General features: G+C 43.5%; 1 protein-coding gene across 1 annotated transcript in view; it reads left to right on the top strand.

Moving 5' to 3' along the window:
* Window positions 1-20,504, top strand: part of LOC310878927 (protein kinase C-binding protein NELL1-like) — a gene marked incomplete at both ends in the record, with an annotated part of 351,954 nt that overhangs the window by 52,700 nt on the left and 278,750 nt on the right. The window contains one exon of the mRNA XM_083793343.1: window positions 3,090-3,260. Coding sequence (XP_083649469.1) covers window positions 3,090-3,260 — 171 coding nt within the window. The remainder of the gene's footprint in view (window positions 1-3,089; window positions 3,261-20,504) is intronic.

Raw genomic sequence — 20,504 nt, 5'->3', positions numbered from 1 at the left:
GGAGAGGAGCTGGAGAAGCAGACAGACAGACAGACAGACAGACAGACAGACAGACACAGTAGTTGGAACAGACAAGGCAACCTGATGGAATCACCAGTGAACACAGCATGATGATTGGCTGCTGGGTTCAAACCCGGAACCAACCATGTTGCAACATCTTCCCCTTTCTATTACCACCACCACCCTTTTGTCTCTCTGTCCACAGTACTAGTGTAAACAAAAAATATGAAATAACTTCATACACTGCTCTAGATTTTTTATAACGTAACTCTGGGATGAGCGGCCGCGAAATTCTAGTATATATATATATATATATAGATATATATATTAACTCACAATCCTTTTAACGGCACTATTTTTTTTTAGAAGTGAAGTTTGACAGAATGGTTGAGAGACGCATGGCAATTTTACACTGAAGAGTTGAATAATTGTTAAACAGCTCCATTACTTAAGTTAATTTAAGTCTACACAATTAGAAAACTTAGAAAACATGTTATTTTGATCAACATGGCCTGTTATCTCTATTAATGGTACCATTGGACAACATCAATACAGTTCTTTAGTTTGGGTCTGGAAGGCTAAATGTCATCAAATGGTGGTTCCATGGCTCAAATGCAGAATAAATAATGGGCCTTGATATGAAAAATCTTGAAAACCACTGATTTAAGGTATATTTAGAATGGATAAAAAATATGCGATTAATTTGCGATTAATCACAGTTAACTATGGACAATCATGCGATTAATCAGATTAAATATTTTTATCGATTGACAGCCCTAATATATATATATATATATATATATATATATATATATATATATATATATATATATATATATATATATATATATATACTAGAATTTCGTGGCCGCTCATCCCAGAGTTACGTTGCCGCGCACTATGGGAAGAAGGAAATTGCGGGAGTTGACTCCACATGTAGTAACGGATGGGTTATTAGTTATTATTATGTGTCCTTATTAGTGTAGTGTAGTGTAGTCAACACGTTATGGCTCATACACACTGCCCGGTATTTGCTCTGATTATGCTGTCGGGGAGCATTTTTGGCGCTGGCCGACAAAACCCCTGATCTGACGTTAAGCGGTGCCCAAAAGTTATAGATCACAAAGGGTTTGCAGGTAGAGCACATGACATGGCCCTAAAAATATATATAATTTTAATATAAAAAACTATTTTTGCATCTGCCGCTTGAGATGACCTGAGATGACTTGATTGATTGACATAAAAAAGGGCCTGTCAGCTCAAACACACAATGCAATAGTTGTTGTTGCGTACAATCATCAGTAGAAAAGTCAAATCCCAAAAATAAAAACCCTACCATTTCCATTTCCCCCCCTCTATTTCCCATTCCATGTGCGTTTGTCTTATAGTTTCTCTGGCCTCTGTAGTACTGCCTCCTACCGTCCATTCATTGTATTACACAGTGGGTGAAAAAAACACACCCCTTAAGACTAAACGCGACACATCAGAGGTGTGGCTTCCAGAGGTACCTTTGACATGACATTTTGTGTGTGTGTGTGTGTGTGTGTGTGTGTGTGTGTGTGTGTGTGTGTGTGTGTGTGTGTGTGTGTGTGTGTGTGTGTGTGTGTGTGTGTGTGTGTGTGTGTGTGTGTGTTTCGATGTGCAGGGCGTTGCTGAAAATGAGCACCTGTGCTCAGCTACTTCCCTGGGTAAATAAAAAAAAAGAAATAAAAAAAAAGAAAGGTACCTTTCAAAACCTATAGAAGTCAGCCTGGTACAGACGAAGGGGACACGACTGTATGTAGCCTCAATTACATTTTGTAACTATTTTCTGCAATGGGATGATAGTTTTATTTGGTCGTTTATTTAGCTGGTCGTTTTGAAAGTAAAGTTTGAAGAAAAAAAAAAGTGTGGGCAGCCCTGGTATAGATGAATATATATATATATTCATTCCGTGGGTAAATCCCTGTAGGCTACCCACATATTGGTAGCCTATATTAGCCCAATATTGGCGTTATGCATTTCACTTGAATAATGTTGTGTGCGCACGTGCGCGTGCGGAGAAAGACACTTATTTAATGAAACTCAAGATTATAACGTCCTGTCTCGCTGCCGTGTGTGTGTGTGTGGTGTGTGGTGTGTGGTGTGTGGTGTGTGGTGTGTGTGTGTCGAGAGAGATCGTGGCTTCCAGGCGTGCGTGTGTGTGCAGTACTGTGTGTGTGTACTCGGCAGTTGGCTGGCAGGCGAAAATAGCAAAAGTGATCCGTGTAATCGTAATATTTAAGAACAAACAAACTACTGACAATGTTGATGTAACTAAGAGAGTCGCTGAGAGAGCGATATTTTAAATACATATATTTAGAAGGAATAAGCAAAATCGTGAGGCTACAATTCCTCTCCCCTTCCTCGTTTCTGTTCTCCTGCGGGAGATCAGAATCAGATTCTGAGAGCTAGTGTGGGCCTATTAGAAGACAGGGCAGTGTTGCCAGGTTCGCGAATTGTAAGTTGAATGGCATTTGAATGGCATTTGTGGGCTTGTGAATGAATTTTCTCACATGTAATTTGTGCTCACTTGCATAGACCTGGCGAATTTAGCGTGGTGAAAGGGCAACAGTGTTCCGGGGGTGTGGGTGCTTCGGGCGATAATGTTTGTAGTAAACAAATGCATTGGCGGCGTGAGGCGCGATAGGAGGAGATAGCGTTGCAACACTGCGAAGGTAAGTGTGTGACGTCACTGCCGTGTGAGTGTGTGAGGGTGTAGTGTTTAAGATGGTGTTGTGGGTGTTGCAATAGCGACGTAGCTGTTGTGGCTTTGGGTTTCTTGTGTTGGGTACAACTTCTCCAATATAGAATATATATATATATATATATATATATATATATATACACGCTTTGTTTGTTGTGGAAAATTATACTGCTGATGAACCCTAACTCAAGTTTTGAGAGATTGTTTCCAGATTACCCAAAATACTAACTATATTTTGGTGCAAAATGTGTTGTTTTCTGTATCGGGAATGTTCTGTATACCTCCGAGAAAGATTCATCTTTCACTGCAAACTGCATCGCTGATCTCTGCCCTGTTGATAGTGTTTTCTTTCTCCGCCTTGCAGTTACTTTGAGCTGGAGAGCAGCGGAGTGAGAGAGGAGATCCGCTACCACTATCGCTTCAAAGGCAAGCCTCGCTCCGAATCCTTCCCCTATCGCCTCGCCGATGGCCAGTGGCATAAAATCGCCCTCACCATCAGCGCCTCCCACCTGCTACTCCACGTCGACTGCAACAGGTAACATGCCTATAAACACGTGCATGCACCCAGCTCAGTTCCATACCACCGGCCCGAATCCTTAGCGAGTGTCAGGATCCTCCATATACGTAGTGTGAGAGTTTCAAAGATCCAGTCCAGTTGCTCACAGGACAGTCTTGGCTGTTCCCGACGATTACATTTCTTGATATATATATATTGATATACGTGTCCAAGTGGAGTCTAACGCAACTGAGAAAAGGGCAGTCTACTCTACAATGAGACGGATTAGTGGATTAGTAGTTTGGGACGGTCGACCGGTCCAAACAAGCTGTGGTGCATTGGACAACTAGGGATAGACGAATGTGGCAAGAACACAGTAGTATAACAACTGTTATCACAACCGCTCGTTACCACTGCAAATCAAACTCCATTTGCTTCGCTCCATTTATTATTTGCATTTGCTGGTCAGCTGCTGCCACTGCTTCCGCATGTAACCACGTGAGTTTAAACAAGGTGCTGTGTTCAAGTATCTGAATTGAAGTAGTGTGTGATGATGGCTCATACTGTAGCCATGCAGTATGCACATGCACTCACATATGCACTCATGTGTGCGGTTTGTGGATGTACACAAGTACACATGCTGTATGCACCCATACACACACACACACAAAGGTACGCGTGCCGTGCACACGCATAGACAGGTCACAAGCTTACAGTATGGAACTCTCAGACATGCTGACATTTGTCTGAATGTGCCACCAGGTGTGGTGCTCGTTTTCTTTTTACTGAGCTTGAGTGAGCGTTGTTGGGATATGACACGGCTAATGAGTTGTCTGTATTTATCAGGGTAAATATTTGTTCACACCTGCGTAACTTTGGCAAACTGTGGCCGTGGACAGATTGGGGACAATGAGACGGGCTGTACGCAAATATTCAGTACACACACATTTATGCACACGGACACAAACACACACACACACACACACACACACACACACACACACACACACACACACACACACACACACACACACACACACACATGAACGGACACACACACATGAACGGACACACAGACGGACACACACACACACACACACACACACATTACACACATTATGGCATGCACATGCTTGAATATGCACAGCAAAATACTTTAACTTACATTATCTAAGTGAAATTTGTACAAATGTAATCTCGCGTAGCCAGATAGATGATCACAGATCTTTGCCTACTGATAGCTCTGAGGACATCTACATTCAAACTGGGTGGAAACGGTTCAGATATAAAGAAACAGATTCACGGAACCAATACAAAGACCTCGGGCGCTCCTTCTTCATATTGAGACAGTATGCAGGATTGGATGTCAAAGCAGCGGGCGTTGGTGACCGATGGACTTCTCCGGTGTCCATGAAAGCCCATTTATTCAATTTAGATTTCCCCAGACGTGTCAGTAGGTGGAGATCTCTGATTGTCATGCAGGCTATACAGTATGTGAGACTAGTACAAATGTAACCAGTTGTAACAATATTACATAATGGATATGTGGACTCTCATAGACACGCACACACACGCATGCACACACAAACAAATGCACAAAACACTTTATGCACGCACGCACTCGAAGGACAGACACGCATGTGGAAACACACACACACACACACACACACACACACACACACACACACACACACACACACACACCCACACACACACGCTCACTTCATGGTGAGAGGGGGTTGTAGCTCTACCTGTTTTCTGCTGCAGACGGCCGTAATGAAGTGAAAGAAAGGTAACAATGATATAATCACCGCATCGATCCGGCTGTGAAGGACCTTCTCTGAATGAGCACTCAGTCAGAGCTGATCTATAGAGACTCACTTGAGCCGTGACACAGTCCCTCCCAAGAGTTAGTTAGCTTTGTTAGCCGTCAACACAACACCCAACCCCCAACGCCAGCCCCCCAACCTTAATGCCGCTGCTTGACAGAGACATGCTGATCCGTGCAGTGCAAGTCAGGCATAGCTAATGCACCGCCACCTCTTTCTATACAATGTATTGGAGAGAGTGTGTCGTATCGATCCCAGCGAGAGACCTATTATTCCTGTTAGGGATGTCATGCCTTTCCAATTTGCCTTTCATCACAGAGGCAGGATTTGTCTCTCCACCCGCCCACTACAGGATCTGTCCTGTGTGATGAAATGCTTAAGAAAACCGCAAGCAAAACGGTGAGGATAGAGCAAGTTTCTATTTTAATGGGGTTTTCTTTGTGATGTACAGTATACTCAGTGTTTTGGATCCAATTGTACACTCTTGGAAATTACAAATACCGGTATTAACATTGAATATTGGTAGAAACACAAAATCCATCTTGTCCATATTGGTAGATTTGATGACAGATGACAGATATTGCCTGAAGGTCAGTATATAGACCGAAAGCTTGCAAAAAAATACATTGATTGTCCACAGATCTGAGTGTGCGGAGCTTCCCTAAATTTTTTTCCCATTATACTTTTGTGACTCCAGCACCTTACTTAAGTTTTTTTCAACAGATGAGCGGTGGGTTTATTTTTTTACATTTATGACAGTCAGATATACAATCATCCCACCAATACACACTTCTGGATGGATGGAATGGATGGACGGACGGACGGACGGACGGACGGACGGACGGACGGACGGACGGACGGGTTTTCTATTGTTAAAGCTGCTGTACTGTACTATTGTACAGTACCCAGCCGTACCCAACCGACCAACAAGGCAGCTCTGAGGGAACCATAACCATTTAAATCAAAGTGTTTGCAAGACCGCAGCATTCCATTTAAGCCCTGAACTGGAAAATAGTTGATCCCTTAAATAAATAGGATTTCACGCTCCGTTCAAAATACTGTGCAGTAGTAGGCAGGGCATTACGTAAAAGGTTATAGTCTGCAGCCAAATGCTGTAAATGCTGCCTCGACTGCGAGGCTAATCCATTCCATGGATGACAGGAGCTATTATGCGATTACCGGTATATGCATATGTAGGATGGTATACTGTATGTAAAAGAATACTTGGATAAATACATTTTGCAACTTTTAGAGTTAAATGCAACTCAGCTTAACTTTAATGACATGAAGCCTAGTGTCCCTGTTCTGGGGTTAACAACATAAATGGCTGATCTACACGCTCACAATGTATCCTGATGCCTTATGAGCGTATAACTCTATTCATAATTTAACCCGTTTTGGGCGGGAACCTCTTTTGGTGTTCATTATGCTATACTTTAGCATTATGTTATACTTTAGCTATTGAAAAATAGCATATCTACAAGCTGATACGAGCTTGTAGGTCTGCTATTTTTGAAAAATCGTGAAAATGTGCCTCAAATCTTTGAATACCATATTATTACAGAGTGAACATTTTAACTGAAATCTTTGCTTCTGGGTCCCTGGAACAACATATTTTCAGATGGTGGTCGGAGGCATATTACATATTATTTTTGGGGTCTTTGACATGAAATATTGAGCACCTCTGGCACTGATACAGAAACATGAGGTTTTTCAGAAAACTGTCAGAATTTTGAAGACATTTTTTAAATTTCGACGTCGGGCCTAAATGGGTTAAGATATTTTGTGTGTGTGTGTGTGTGTGGGGGGGGGGGTTATAGATAGATAGATAGATAGATAGCTTTATTGTCATTCAGCAGATACATAAAATGCATAAGAGAACGAAATGTCGTTTCACTGGATTTTAGTATGCTAGTTAAAAGAGAGCTAAAATACTATTAATCTAAAATGCACTTTTGCATTCATCGTTCCATTCCAAATGCGGTGATGCGCATGCGCTGGCGTTGTACTATACCTGTCAGTAGCACCGTCTTCAAACTTTGTTTATTTCAAACTGTTTCTAAGTCATATTTTTATACCACCTTTTACGCATGGGTAATTGTAGTAGTTCTTACTTACCCGGTTAAATGTTTTTAATGATCAGAGGCACTGATCTCTTGCACTAGTGCTCTGAAACCCGACTCGACTTCAATAGCCGGCGTCTACCTGCTAGCCACCTCTGACAGCTGACAGCTAGTTAGCCAGGAGGCTAGCTAGCCTACACCTCATCTCATCCTATCCAGTGTCCACCTCCACACGGTTTCTATCGGATCATATGTACTCACCCCCCGCTGTCTTGTCATCATGAGACCAGTTTCCTGTGAGTCAGCAATGATGGCTTTCACAACGGAGAAAGCCTACTCCATCAAGGCAGAACTACGCTCCATCAACAGCTTAATAGGTGATCTCAAGCGGAAAACAGTGCTCCACGGTCGCCTGACTGCCATAGAGGCTGGCGAGGGCACTTCGAGGGCCGGGGAAATCACTCCGGTCTCCGGAGAGGCTGTCGCCGGGCCGAGCGGTGGTGCTTCGGGTGCCGGTTCACTCCGACGGACGCCGGGAGCCGCTGCCACTTGGACCTCTGTGGTGAAAGGTCCGACCAGGAGACAGTCGATTCCGTTGTTTGAGCCGTACCATCCTGGAGACCGAGACATATCCAACGACTTTCCCTGCTCCAACCCTTTCACACCGCTACAGGAGCGTGCATTCACGGCTTGTCAGCCAAAGAGCCAGCGTTGTTCCAGCACGCGATCCCGTCCGATAAAACGCCCTGGTCCCAGTCGGAACTCATCCTCCAGCTCCTCGACCCTCACCTCGACCCCCAAAAGAAGCATGGGTCGTGGGGGGAAACGGCGTCGCCTCGTAATCCCCACGGGAAACCCCCCCGTTCCTGTCCATCCATGTCCAGCGCGTGTAGTAAACAACACTACACATGGCCACTTGTCACCGCCCCCTCTGCATTCAATGAGCTCAGCTGTGCCTGATCTCTATGAAACGAGGTCAGAAGCGTCCATATCACTAAACACCAGCAATCCCCCCACCAACCCCACCCCCCAGCCCCTCTATCTACTTGTGGGAGACAGCATTGTCCGTGATCTAACCATCCCACGCTGTATAATCAGCTCTTTCTCTGGTGCAAATATTTTAGATCTCCCCCACATTCCAATCATTCTCAAGCAGCACCCCTCCATCCACACAGTCATCCTAAGTGCAGGCACTAATGACACAAGGTCCAGGCAGTCATTGAAAATGTATTATGACTATGAGGCCCTGGCGAATTCTGTTCGAATCCAGGGAAGATCCTGCATTTTCTCTGGCCTAATTCCCACTCTCCATCGCAGCACGGATAAATTCAGCCGCCTCCTTAATGCAGACGAATGGCTGTTTAATTTCTGTCAGAAAAAGGGATATGGCTTTATTCCCAATTTTAATGACTTCTGGAAATCTCCTGAACTCTACCGAGACCTCCTCCATCCCAACAAAGCAGGCTTAAATGTTCTGGCCAAAAACATATCTCACCATCTCGCCAACAGCGACTCCTCAGGCAGGAAGTGACCATTACATATTTGCTCTGCTTATAACGTGTTTAATTGCAGTAATTACTGTAATTATAACTCTGACCTCAGAACTACTTCTTCTGACTCTCACATCTCAGTAATTCCTGTGTCATGTTTATCCACCTGTCTACCACTGTCTCCTACCCCCCTGCCCCATGCCACCTGTGCTAGTCCTACGTTCATTCCAGTGCTCATTAGAAATAGACCGTATCAGTCCATTCCACCAGCACGATCAGTCATCTTAAACAACCTAATCAGACCCCCTACTCTACCCTGTAGACCCAAGACTCCTCCCACTAAAAAAGCTTAACCTTGCCTTGTTTAACATCAGGTCACTAACAAATAAGTCCTCCTCTGTAAATGATATAATCTGTAAAGAGAAGCTAGATATAATCTTTCTAACAGAGACATGGCTTGGCTCGGATGGAGCTGTTCTCCTAGCGCCAGCCTGTCCCGCAAACTACAGTTTTATTCACTCTGTTCGTGAGGTGGACTGGCAATAATTTTTTTAGACACATTCAAATTCAAGGCTCTGACCCTGGGCAGCTTTACATCCTTTGAATACCAGGCCACTATATTACTTGGTCAATCCTCTATGCCAATGATTAGCATTTATCGCCCGCCAAAATGCAGTAAAACAGAAATATCAGAACTTTTATCTATCTGCTCCACTAACTATGACAGAACTCTTATCTCAGGTGATCTTAATCTGCACCTGGATGATGCTACAGATGCTGTGGCTATGGGTTTCTTAGAGTTATTGCACTCCTTTGAGTTTATCCAACATGTTGTTGGGCCTACACATAAACATGGGCACACTCTGGACCTTGTGATTTCCAGAGGGATAAACATCACTGTGGAAAGGACTATTGAAAGGCCTGAGCTATCAGACCACTATTTGCTGTGTTTTAATATGACTGTCTCTGATCTAGAGAAAAACATCACTGAATATACCATAACAAAGCGTTTTTTTAGCTCTTCTGCAGCTGACGAGTTCTCTCGTTATCTGGGCCCCCCCCCTGCCCGATACTCCCCCAGTAAATGATATGGTTCAAATTTTTAATCTTAAACTAGAGTCAGCTCTTGATATAGTGGCTCCTTTGAAAACAAAAAAGAAACATAACACCAGAGTAACGCCCTGGTTAAATGAGCATACACGCTCACTGAAGCAAGAATGTCGTAGAGCTGAGCGAGCTTGGAGAAAAAATAAACTCACCACCCACCTAGAGATTCTTAAAAAGTCAACAGTCGCCTATAACAAAGCCTTGCGTCTAGCAAGGCAGGCATATTTCTCTGGCATTATTAACGAGAACAAGAAAAATGCCAGAGTCCTATTCTCTATCATTGATCGACTTTTAAACCCCCCCCAGTCCTACAAGCAGTCATTCCCGGCCTCTAAAGCTAAGTGTAATGAGTTTGCATGCTTTTTTGATAACAAAATCTTTAACATTAGAGATATTATGAATGGTGCTGCTGCTAGCGCAAACCTCAAACAGCAGCTAATGTTCCCAGGGTAGATCTCTCCAGGGGGAGCCTATTATCGTTTTGCGCAATTGATGAAGACGAACTCCGCAAAACCATATCACAGATGACATCTTCCTCCTGTTCATTGGATACAATTCCCACCACCTTTCTCAAAGAGGTCTTAGACAATGTGATTGGAGATATCCTAAAAATTGTAAACGGCTCTCTACAATCAGGCGTCTTCCCAGACTCACTGAAGACTGCCGTAGTTAGGCCCCTACTCAAGAAACACAATCTTGATCCCTCTGTTTTGGGTAACTATCGACCCATTTCAAATCTACCCTTTCTGGGCAAGGTTTTAGAAAAATGCATCTCTCATCAACTGGATGTATTTCTACAGAACAATAATGTGCACAACAAATTCCAATCTGGCTTTAGGAAAAATCACAGCACAGAAACAGCACTTGTAAAAGTAATGAATGATCTTAGGGTGTCTGCTGACAAGAAACATGTATCCGTTCTCTTACTTCTAGATTTAACGGCTGCATTTGACACGATTGATCATTCAATTTTAATACAGCGTCTGGAGCACTGGATAGACCTGTCTGGTACGGCCCTGTCCTGGTTCTCCTCCTACCTATCAAACAGAAGTTACTTTGTCAATCTAGCCGAGTTTGACTCAGACAAACACGACATCAGTTCCGGTGTTCCACAGGGCTCGATTCTTGGTCCTCTTGCCTAAAAAAATAGCAACTAAAAAATACGGGGAAGCAGCTTTTTGCTTCTACGGGCCGTCGGCATGGAACAAGCTCCCACTGTACCTTCGTCAGGCAGCCTCTGTAGACATGTTTAAAGCTCAGCTTAAGACCCACCTCTACAACATTGCTTTTAAGTGATCTTTATTTATTTTATTTATTTATTTTTATTTTTATTATGCTTGTTTTTAATGTCGTTGCCTTATTTTATCTGTTATCTTTGTACCATTGTCCTATTGTTTTAACTGCTTGCCTGTTTTAATGCTGTTTTGTTTTGCTTTTATTATCTTTTCTGCTCTGTAAAGCACTTTGAGCTACATTTATGTATGAAAGGTGCTATATAAATAAAGTTTATTATTATTATTATTATTATTTTAAAAACAAATAAATTAAAAGGATCCAAGATGGCCGCAGCACCAGGAGGGGGTGGGGCAGAGGTGAGCGGGTGGGGTCGACATATGACCTTACTGGGCTGCATTCAAGACACTTGCCTTGTGTCTGACACATGGATGTGTTCTGCCCCCCTCCCCCCCATCAAACAAAATGTTTGGTCAAAACATATGGGCTTCCATTGGAAATGCATTGGAGTGACCATTAAACACAGACACAAGACAAACGCAAGACGGGTGTCTTGAGTTTGTGAACGCAGCCCAGTAAGGACACCCCCTGCTTGTGCTGCGGCCATCTTGGATCCTAAAACACAGGGAGAGAGGTGGGACCGAGAAAGGCCCTTATTGGGAATATCTAGGCGCTCGTTTGAGGACACAGCCATGGCCAATAGTGACGGTAAAATTAATACTGAGTGTGTAGTAGTGTACTTGGTGTTTAGTAGTGTACTTACTGTACTGTAGTAATAGTATACTTACTACTAAGAAAGTGCCAGCAAAGTTGATTTGCATTAAGTTTGAGAATGAATCAAAGTACAGTATGACTTAACAGTGGGTGGCCTTGGCCTTTTGCATCATTTAGTCTTGAAATAAGGAAGGAGAGGTCGCATGCAGCTCGTAGTTAGCCTGGTAGAACCACTCCCCCTGCTGGACAACATTTGCATTCTGCCAGCTGGGTGAGTCTGGGATCTCTGACAGAGACGATGTACTCCGGTAGAATTCTGGCCGGAGCGATATGCGGCTGTGTGGGGCCGCTAGAGGCGGGATCAACGCGAGACTTATGACATATTGAAGCTGTGCCACAGCGCAAGGTAAACGCAACCTAACAAGACTACAACTCAAAATTATAATGGAGATATCAGATTTTTGTCCCGCTGCTTCTGGGTTCATCGTTTCTGCCTGAGAGATCCCAGATCCAGGCAGGAGGAGGGAACTTGTGAACTCAGTACTGCCGCAATCTGGCGGAGTCAGGTAAGCTCGTAGTCACCATACAATAAACATTTTATTTTACAGATGACCAACATTTCGGCAGCAAAATGCCTTCTTCGAAAAGTTGGTCCTCCTTTAAAATAAAAGGTTTTTGCGTCGTGACTACGAGCTGTGAGACCTCTTCTTCCTTTTTTTCATGTTTATCTCCCGTGGTCAGCACCTCCCCACTATAGAGCGTCGCAGTCCCTCCCCCTTTCAGAACAACAAGTGGCCCAGGAAATGAATCCTAGTTCATTTTCCCCATAGGCTTTTCTTAAAGTATTTATTTAAAGACGGTTACGCCGCAGACAAAGCCAACTCGGATCGTGACAAATCATGACAATGAACACACAATATTTTGGGCCGATCAAATCATTAGAAAGAAGAAAATTAAGGCAGGAGACAACACTATTTGTTTTGTTTTTCTTCTTATAAATGATTTGATCGGCCCAAAACATTGTGTTCATTGTCATGATTTGTCACGATCCGAGTTGGCTTTGTCCGCGGCGTAACCATCTTTAAATAAATACTTTAAAGATGGAGTGCCGTGATTTTTTTCCACACTTAAACATGATCATCAGGTGTATGTAGGTGTATATGAGGTATAACTTTTTCAAAAAAGTGTACAGTATTTGTTAAAATGATGGTTTTATGTGGACACACCCACCTGTAGTAGACATGCCCTCAAATATCTCCACTCATCTGAGGGGACTGGACCTCTGTCCATATGCGTATAAGGACATCGTCCAGGGACCGATGTTTCACCACTTCTAAATTGAGAAAGTTTCACCTCGTGTTTGGTGTACACACACACCAATGTTATCTGGAAATAGCTGACCCATCAACATTTTCTGACGGATCGGCTGAGAGACGCCGTGGAGTCTGAGGCAGAGGAAGGAATCAGGGGCCTCAGCTGTACCCAAAGGCCTCGTAATATCTGACCTCTGATCCCGCACATTTACAGCAACGTTATTTGGAAAAGAGCTGACTCTTCTCCCTTCCTCTGACAAATTGACCTACTAGCGTCCACTAGTCTGGTCAACAGGAGACCAATGCTTCAAAGAGGGTGATGAATAACACCAGGTGCGGAGACTCACACAACAAGAAACTCTGTCCCTCTGCAAAATCTACATGGGAAAGTAAAGATACAATCACATCAAAGGGATTACTTGTGATTTCACCCTGGGAACTCTAGAATACAGGAATTCTCAACCTATTAAAATATAGTGTACTGTAATCTACTGTTTAACTATCTCCACTCCTCTCATACCATATCTCTTTCTGTCTTCCCCCCCCCACTCTATATCTGTCCCTCTCACGTGACAGCACCAGTGCATGCGGAAAGGGGGCGGAGCTTACACTGGGCAGGAAGGTTTAACTAGCAATACCCACCACGGGAAAGTTAGTTTTTATTTGGGTTCACTCCCAAGCAGTGTTTTACTTGTTTTGTGTAAAGTTTGAACCAATTATTATTTTAAGTTTTAAACCTACCTCACCGAGGCAGTGTATTTCGTTACTTTTTGTTGTTTGTTTCGATTTATGCTAGTAATAGCAATTTGGGATTGCAGAAGAAATCATTTGAATCAACCAGACCAAGGGCACTCGTTGACTTACACTCCAAGACTCTGACGAGAGTTAATGAAGAAAGGTAAAGCTAGTAGCCTCTGTGTTTTTGTTTCAATCCAATCGAACTGACTTTGATAACACCAAACTTGAAGCTCAAGGAGAGCCATCGGGGGAGACGCGCGCGCCGACACTTCAATCAGTCTAAGGCATTTGCTAGCCTGGATCAGAACCGTGACATCTGTTCTAAACTAGGAAAAGTGACATTTGCCTTGCCGGAGAAGGAAAGGAGAAAAAGTGACATTGCTGTGCCAGCGAAGTTGCCCACGCCCGGTGAAGAGGCTTTGACCGCTGAAGAGAGTTGCTTTGCGAGCGAAAAGGGAAAGTGACATTTTGCTATTGCGAGCGAAAAGGCTCTGTCCGCCGAAGACCACACGGAGAAGTTTTGAACCACAGAGGAGAACCAGAGACGCACCATATTGCCAAACTCATTACCACACCACGTCTAAAGGTCTGTGTGCTTTGATTTAATGTGGTTTTGGCCAAAGAGAACGAGTCCATGACATCTGTGATTCTGTATATCTCTCTCTCCTCTTTCAATACCAAGTTATACACGACCTGTTGTTTTAAAGTAAATTTCATTTGTATCAGTCTCGATATAATAAACAGAATTGGTTGGAAATCAATGGTTATATGATTGTGTTACTGTACTAATGTTTGATATAAGCAAGCGACACTGCAAATGATCAAAGAACTAAGTATTAATCTTGCCTGGCCACACCAGAAGACGTTGTGTATTTGTAACCATTATCAATTCATTCTTAGTGGTTATAAATATCATAATTAATCAGGCATAATTGCTACATAATGGAGGCACCGCTGAGATCAATATGCAATCGTTTGATATTAAATATTGTACAGTAATATTTATCTAAAAAAATGTTTTGAGAAAAACGATTTTTTTTCCTTCTTCCTCTACAACAAATATTATTTTGTTTGGATATATTTATGTATCCAACACCACTTAGGAAAGCTACCTAAGTGGTATTAGAAGCAAAAGGACTGGACGGTCTAACCAGAACTATGATCATTTTGCATTCTTGAAAAATAAAGTATAGATTGACGATTAGCGATCATAACCACTGGAGCCAGCAACAGTTAGCTTAGCGCCGCTAAGCAGAAAAACACCAGGCCCCAGTGTTGTGTTTAATCATAAATAGATCGCTAATCGTTGAAATAACTTGTTTGCAAGAATTATAGACCCTGTAAAGCGTTAACGTATGTTTATATATTGAAATATATATATTAGCGACATAACTGAACAACAACACGTGAGGTTCAGTCTCAGTGACATCCATTTCTGTTAGCCTGTATTCTCTGAACAAAGCGGCCGCGAATTCAGAATTTTATCTCCAGTGAAAGGCACTGTACTATTTGGAGAACGTCGCGTTGCAACGTGATGTCCTTTAATGGATAATATATACAGACAACGCTAAGTGAAATGTTTGTGAAACTGTTTTAAATTGTATCGCGTTAAAAAGAACTACAATTTAACTTCCATTTTTGTAGTGTTTAAAAGGTAAACACATTGTAAACTATCACCCGGAAGCTATAGCTCCCTAAAGGTGCGTGCGCAACTAATCATCACGTGACGCAACGTCCCTACGTCATCGCGTGACACGCCGTTACCACCGTGTTAGTAAACAGCCAGAAATTTGGAAAAAACCTGCCCCCTCTTGGTCAAGCAGTGACATCGCATTGGTTTGACCACCAACCAGACATTTCTTATCCTCTGGCGCCCTCCGTGGCTTTTCTTGTGACAACACCCAGACTTGGAAACCTGAAAAGAGTTTTGTGTTTTAACGCCTCCTCTGGTTGGACGGAGGCATAGCTTGAAAAATAGCAATTGGTTGACAGGAACAACCCATTCTGTCGGATGAGAGGTTTTGAGAAACAAAGTATCCTGCTTTCAAATATAAAGAACTGGATTAACATCTTTTAAAGTAATCTTTATTATCTCAGAAGTCAGGAACTAATATATAACCTTTGTAACTCACCCCTTTTAACCAACAGAGGATTTAATTCAACAGCATTTGATTAAGTCTGCTGAATTAAGGCCAGCTTGAAAACTGTATGCACCAGACCCTAAATAGGAAACTACCAGTTGGATTTAAATTAAATAAAGTAGATCGATTACGATTTGAATTACATTTTTAATTTATTTTATTGATTCAATTAAATAATTTTTTTTTTTTTCCAATAAATTTTTTTTTCCGATTAATAATTTTTTTTTTGTTGATCAATTAAATTAAAATGAATTTTTTTTTTAATTAATTTTTTTTTTTGATTTGATCAATTGAATTGAAATAAAAGAATTTTTTTTTTTAATTAATTTTTTTTTTTGATTTGTTCAAATAAATTAAAATAAATTTTTTTTTTTGGATTAAAAAAGTTTTTTTTTTTATTGTTGTCCAATTGAATTAAAATAAATTTTTTTTTTTTAGATAAAGTTTTTTTTTTAATTTTCAATTACACACATCCAACGACTGGTGTAAAATAACAGTACAAGCCATCCCCTGTTTGAATAAAGACAGTCTTGACTAAAATAGGTGAGTGAAGTTTGGAAATTTTAAACAAATTTCTAAATTTTAATTAACTAAAACCCATCAAGAGCTACTATGTCTGACGACGGGGAAGAGGTCGACCCTCAACCAGACGCTTTTGATATAATGCAAACCGTTCTTGGTCTATTGTCTGGTGATCTAGACCAGGCGAAGGGTGACCAGATGAAAGCGGCCACGGAGGAACAGTTGTTAGAAGAGGTGAAGAACTTAAGGGGACAGTTGACATCTGGCGCAAAGAAGGCAGATGTCAACAAAATTATTCAACATCTCTTACTAAGCATGAATCGTTTCTGTAAAATCCAAGACACGGCGTTTTCAACAGCTCGTAATAGCCTCGAGAATATCACGGTTCAACTGAGACATACTGCAGCACGTCTATCTTTTTTGGAAAATAAAACCAAGGAGTTGGAGGAGACGTGTAATGCACACCAGGTAAGTCTGACGGAAGAGTCACGTCGAGCTACAATGTCGGCAGACATGAATCGTCAAATTCAAAGTCAACTGGATGAACAGACTGCTAAATACGCGGACTTGTACACCCAACATACTGACTTAAAAGACGCTATGGATGAAATGCAGGTAACCATGAAGTCAGACGCTCAAGTCATACTGAATAACCGTGCCGAATTAGCGGCATACCATGAGCGTGAAGCCAGGACTGCCACCTTATTGGAAAGGGCAAAGGGCAAAATTTCCAGGCAGTCTGAGAAGATTTTTCGGTTGAAATTGATGCTCTATCCGGCAGAACAGCTAGAATCGGATGATAGCCCGTCCCCTACCTCTGATCAACCAGGAGGGGGCGATCGGCCCGCACGCGAGGGCGGGCAGAGCTATCAACAGGACCCCTCGGTGGGGACAAGTCAGCGTGGCAGTCCCACAACTGAGTCTAGAGTGGGAAACATGCAGAAAGACCCAGTCCCGAAGGTCGCTTTGCGAGCAAGATCTGATGTAAGGGAACCACCCTATGTACCAAAGGTCGAACCACCGTACGCCCAAAAGAGACCTGGGTCACTGCAGGTTAGTGGGCCTTGGCCTCCAGATCCAGGTGTAAGTCAAGCTCCAGTTATGACACCTTCATTACGCCTGCCTGCTGGAAATAGAGGTCCTATGCATGAATCACGGGTTGCTGCCCAACGGCACCGCGAATCTGTACCATACTCTACACCATACCCACCACAGGCACAAACGGGTTTGCCGTACACAGGGGTGGGGTATCGCCCACCGTCCGTGCAACCTGTCCTGCCAGTTGGTATTCCGGGACCATCTGGTCCCTATCCACAATATGGCAGTCCTGTGATAACGTATACACCATACCCCCAGCCAGGGAATTACGCATTCCCTTACCAGACGGTCTCACCATTAACCAACCAAATTTTGGACACCATAGCGAAAAAGATGGAAAAATTCATTCCAGAAGAAGGGGAGTCCCCATACACGCAGCTATATTTACACGATCTGGATGCCCGGTTATCCGACTATCCACATGCGACCGTAGGCCAACGACTGTACCTAGTAAACGCTACAGCCAGTCCAAAGGTTAGGCAATTCTTGTTAAGACTGTCCCCCAACATACTGGCAGATTATGCTTTAATTAAGCAAGCCATATTTGTGGAGTATACTCCCCCGAACCACCTTGGAAGCCCAACCTTGGCCATGAGCTGTAAACAAAAGGCCGGTGAAGCCGTGAACGCCTTCTATAATCGTTTACACGGAGTCTACTTTGGGCAAAGACTAGACCAAGGAATGGAAAATGAGAGATCCTACAGGGAACTGTTTATAACAAACATGCTAGCCTCTATAAGAACGCCGTTACGCAATAGGATCAGAGGGGACACTACGACCGACCAGGTAAAGGAAATCGCGAATACCGTCCAGTTGGAGAATAAGACCGACAATCCAAGGTCGTCAACCCCAAGTAGGGAGGTTTTGACAGTTCAGGAGCTTGAGGGGGCACATGCTGAACCATCCAATTCCCGCTACCAACAACGTAGTGATGCTCGTTCCTCCTCTCGGTCACCTACTCAAGACCGTGGCACGCCACCACCTCCTTATAGAACAATCCGCTTCGACGACGATAACAGGACGTCACGGCCCTATGGGGGTAGATCTCCGTCGCCCCGTTCCTACCATAGAGACGGAACGGCGCGCACCACTGGTGAAAGAACTGTGCCCCTGACGGAGCGAGTAGTGGTCGACCTGATAGGTGAGATAACTACATTAGCTACCACCATGCGACAAGCGGCGGAGGCAGTGAAAAGCGCTCAACCAAAGACTCAAAAGAAATGGAAGAAGACCAAAGGTAAGTCTGGGACACCCCCACGAAATAGGTCCCCTTTTAATCCACCCGATGACTCAAAGGATAAAGATCCAAAAAGCGTTCTGTACATACAACCGTTCCCATCGATTGAATGTACTACCATTGGTAATAAGACGGAACCAACTTTGCCACATGGTGTCCTGGATATACCAACCATGGTAGGCTCTGAGTCGGCTTGTTTTAACCCTAGGGACTTGGTCTCTTCAGACACTCCTTTCTCTCTTTCCATCGGAAATCCTTGCGCTGTCCTGACCCTGGAAATGGACAATGAGCGCAAGTCAATCTTTCCGGAACCTGGTACAGTTCCTCCGTTCGTACAGTTGCTTTCCAACCTGACAGCCCGAGGCGTGGCAAGAAAACTCTATCTTGAAATCACACTTGAAAACACCCTGGTCCACGAAGGGTTGGTAGACACCGCGGCGGATATTAGTTTAATGTCCATGGATTTATTCAACGTCCTCCAAGACCGTTTGAGACAGGCCGATTGTACACTCAAGTTGTGTTCAAAACCCATCAAGCTCCAAGCTTACGCCACAACGGTGACTCAGGTCGAGAAGTTTGCTATATGCCACCTGAGAATTGGGAACGAAGAAGTTTATCATCCCTTCTATATCAGCCAGATAAACACGGTTCCTTTGCTGCTTGGAATAGACCTTTTAAACCGTTTCGGCCCACTCATTGATGTGCCTGGTTTAAAATTGTATATGACGGTGCGAACGCCAAGACCTTTAGAGACGGACTTGCCCGTAACGTCTGATTGTCTGATGGTAAAACATCAGACACTCCATGTTCCAGGCTCTCTGCCCATGAGCGCAGGGATACCCAGTGACCCCGTAGGGACCACTAAGGCACCTGACACTTTGGATTCTCCCCGATCATACTTATGCAAGTTAGGAGAGAACCAGACAGGCCATCCTGAAACTTACTGCCCAGCAGTCATGGGTGGAGTACGACTCAACCAGGCACAAGTGACTAACGTAGTCCTTGCACTTTGGTCCGAAAAATCGGCAATTAGCTTGGAACTCTTCGAAAAACTGAGGAGCCTGAGATGGGAGCTTGAATTTGTTCCAAAGTCTTTCCGTTTCCAATTAGGAACGCCACAACCAACCACGGCTATAGCAGAAGGTATCTGCGCCCTCAATTTTGATTGGGAAAGTTTGCACTGCCTGCATGCTTTCCTTGTGGTGCCAGACCTCCCGTGTGACCTGTATATAGGAGCAGATCTCGCCATAAGGATGGCTATAGTGTTAGACACACTGAATGGGATGCTTTGGTCAAGGACCAAGGGACAGACCGCTCCGTGCCGATACTCCATTGGCCAGTTGACTTCGGGACAGACTATTCCTGAAGTTTGCATAACCAGGAACGTAAAAGAGGTCATCATTCCGGCTAGAACAACGGAAGTCTCGATCCAACTTGCTCTCCTTCCAGGACAATGCCTGGCGCAGCCTACCGTGGCTTTTCAACCTTCAAATGTGCTGCTGGGGTTGGGTCTTTCCCTAGTGGACATTCCCATTATGGAGGTGGTTGGCCGAACTTTCTATCTGTTGGTAGATAACTACACCCAGGATGACATTGTCATACCACCTTCTACTCCTTTAGGCTCACTGGTCAGTACTAGGCTGTGTGACCTAGGATTGACCATACCGGTTATAGGAAAACTTCCGCGATTCCTTCAACCATATAGAACTACTCCTGACGCTGCATATACCATGCCCACAGGTCTGATAACTATCGCCTCTCTGTTCCCAATTGAACCAGAATCAGTTGGGAGAATCGG

The sequence above is a fragment of the Protomyctophum parallelum genome (genome assembly GCF_964188405.1).
Source record: "Protomyctophum parallelum genome assembly, chromosome: 2".
NCBI lineage: Eukaryota > Metazoa > Chordata > Actinopteri > Myctophiformes > Myctophidae > Protomyctophum > Protomyctophum parallelum.
The sequence above is the reverse complement of the archived record's forward strand: the minus strand, read 5'-3'. Positions and strand labels throughout refer to the sequence as shown.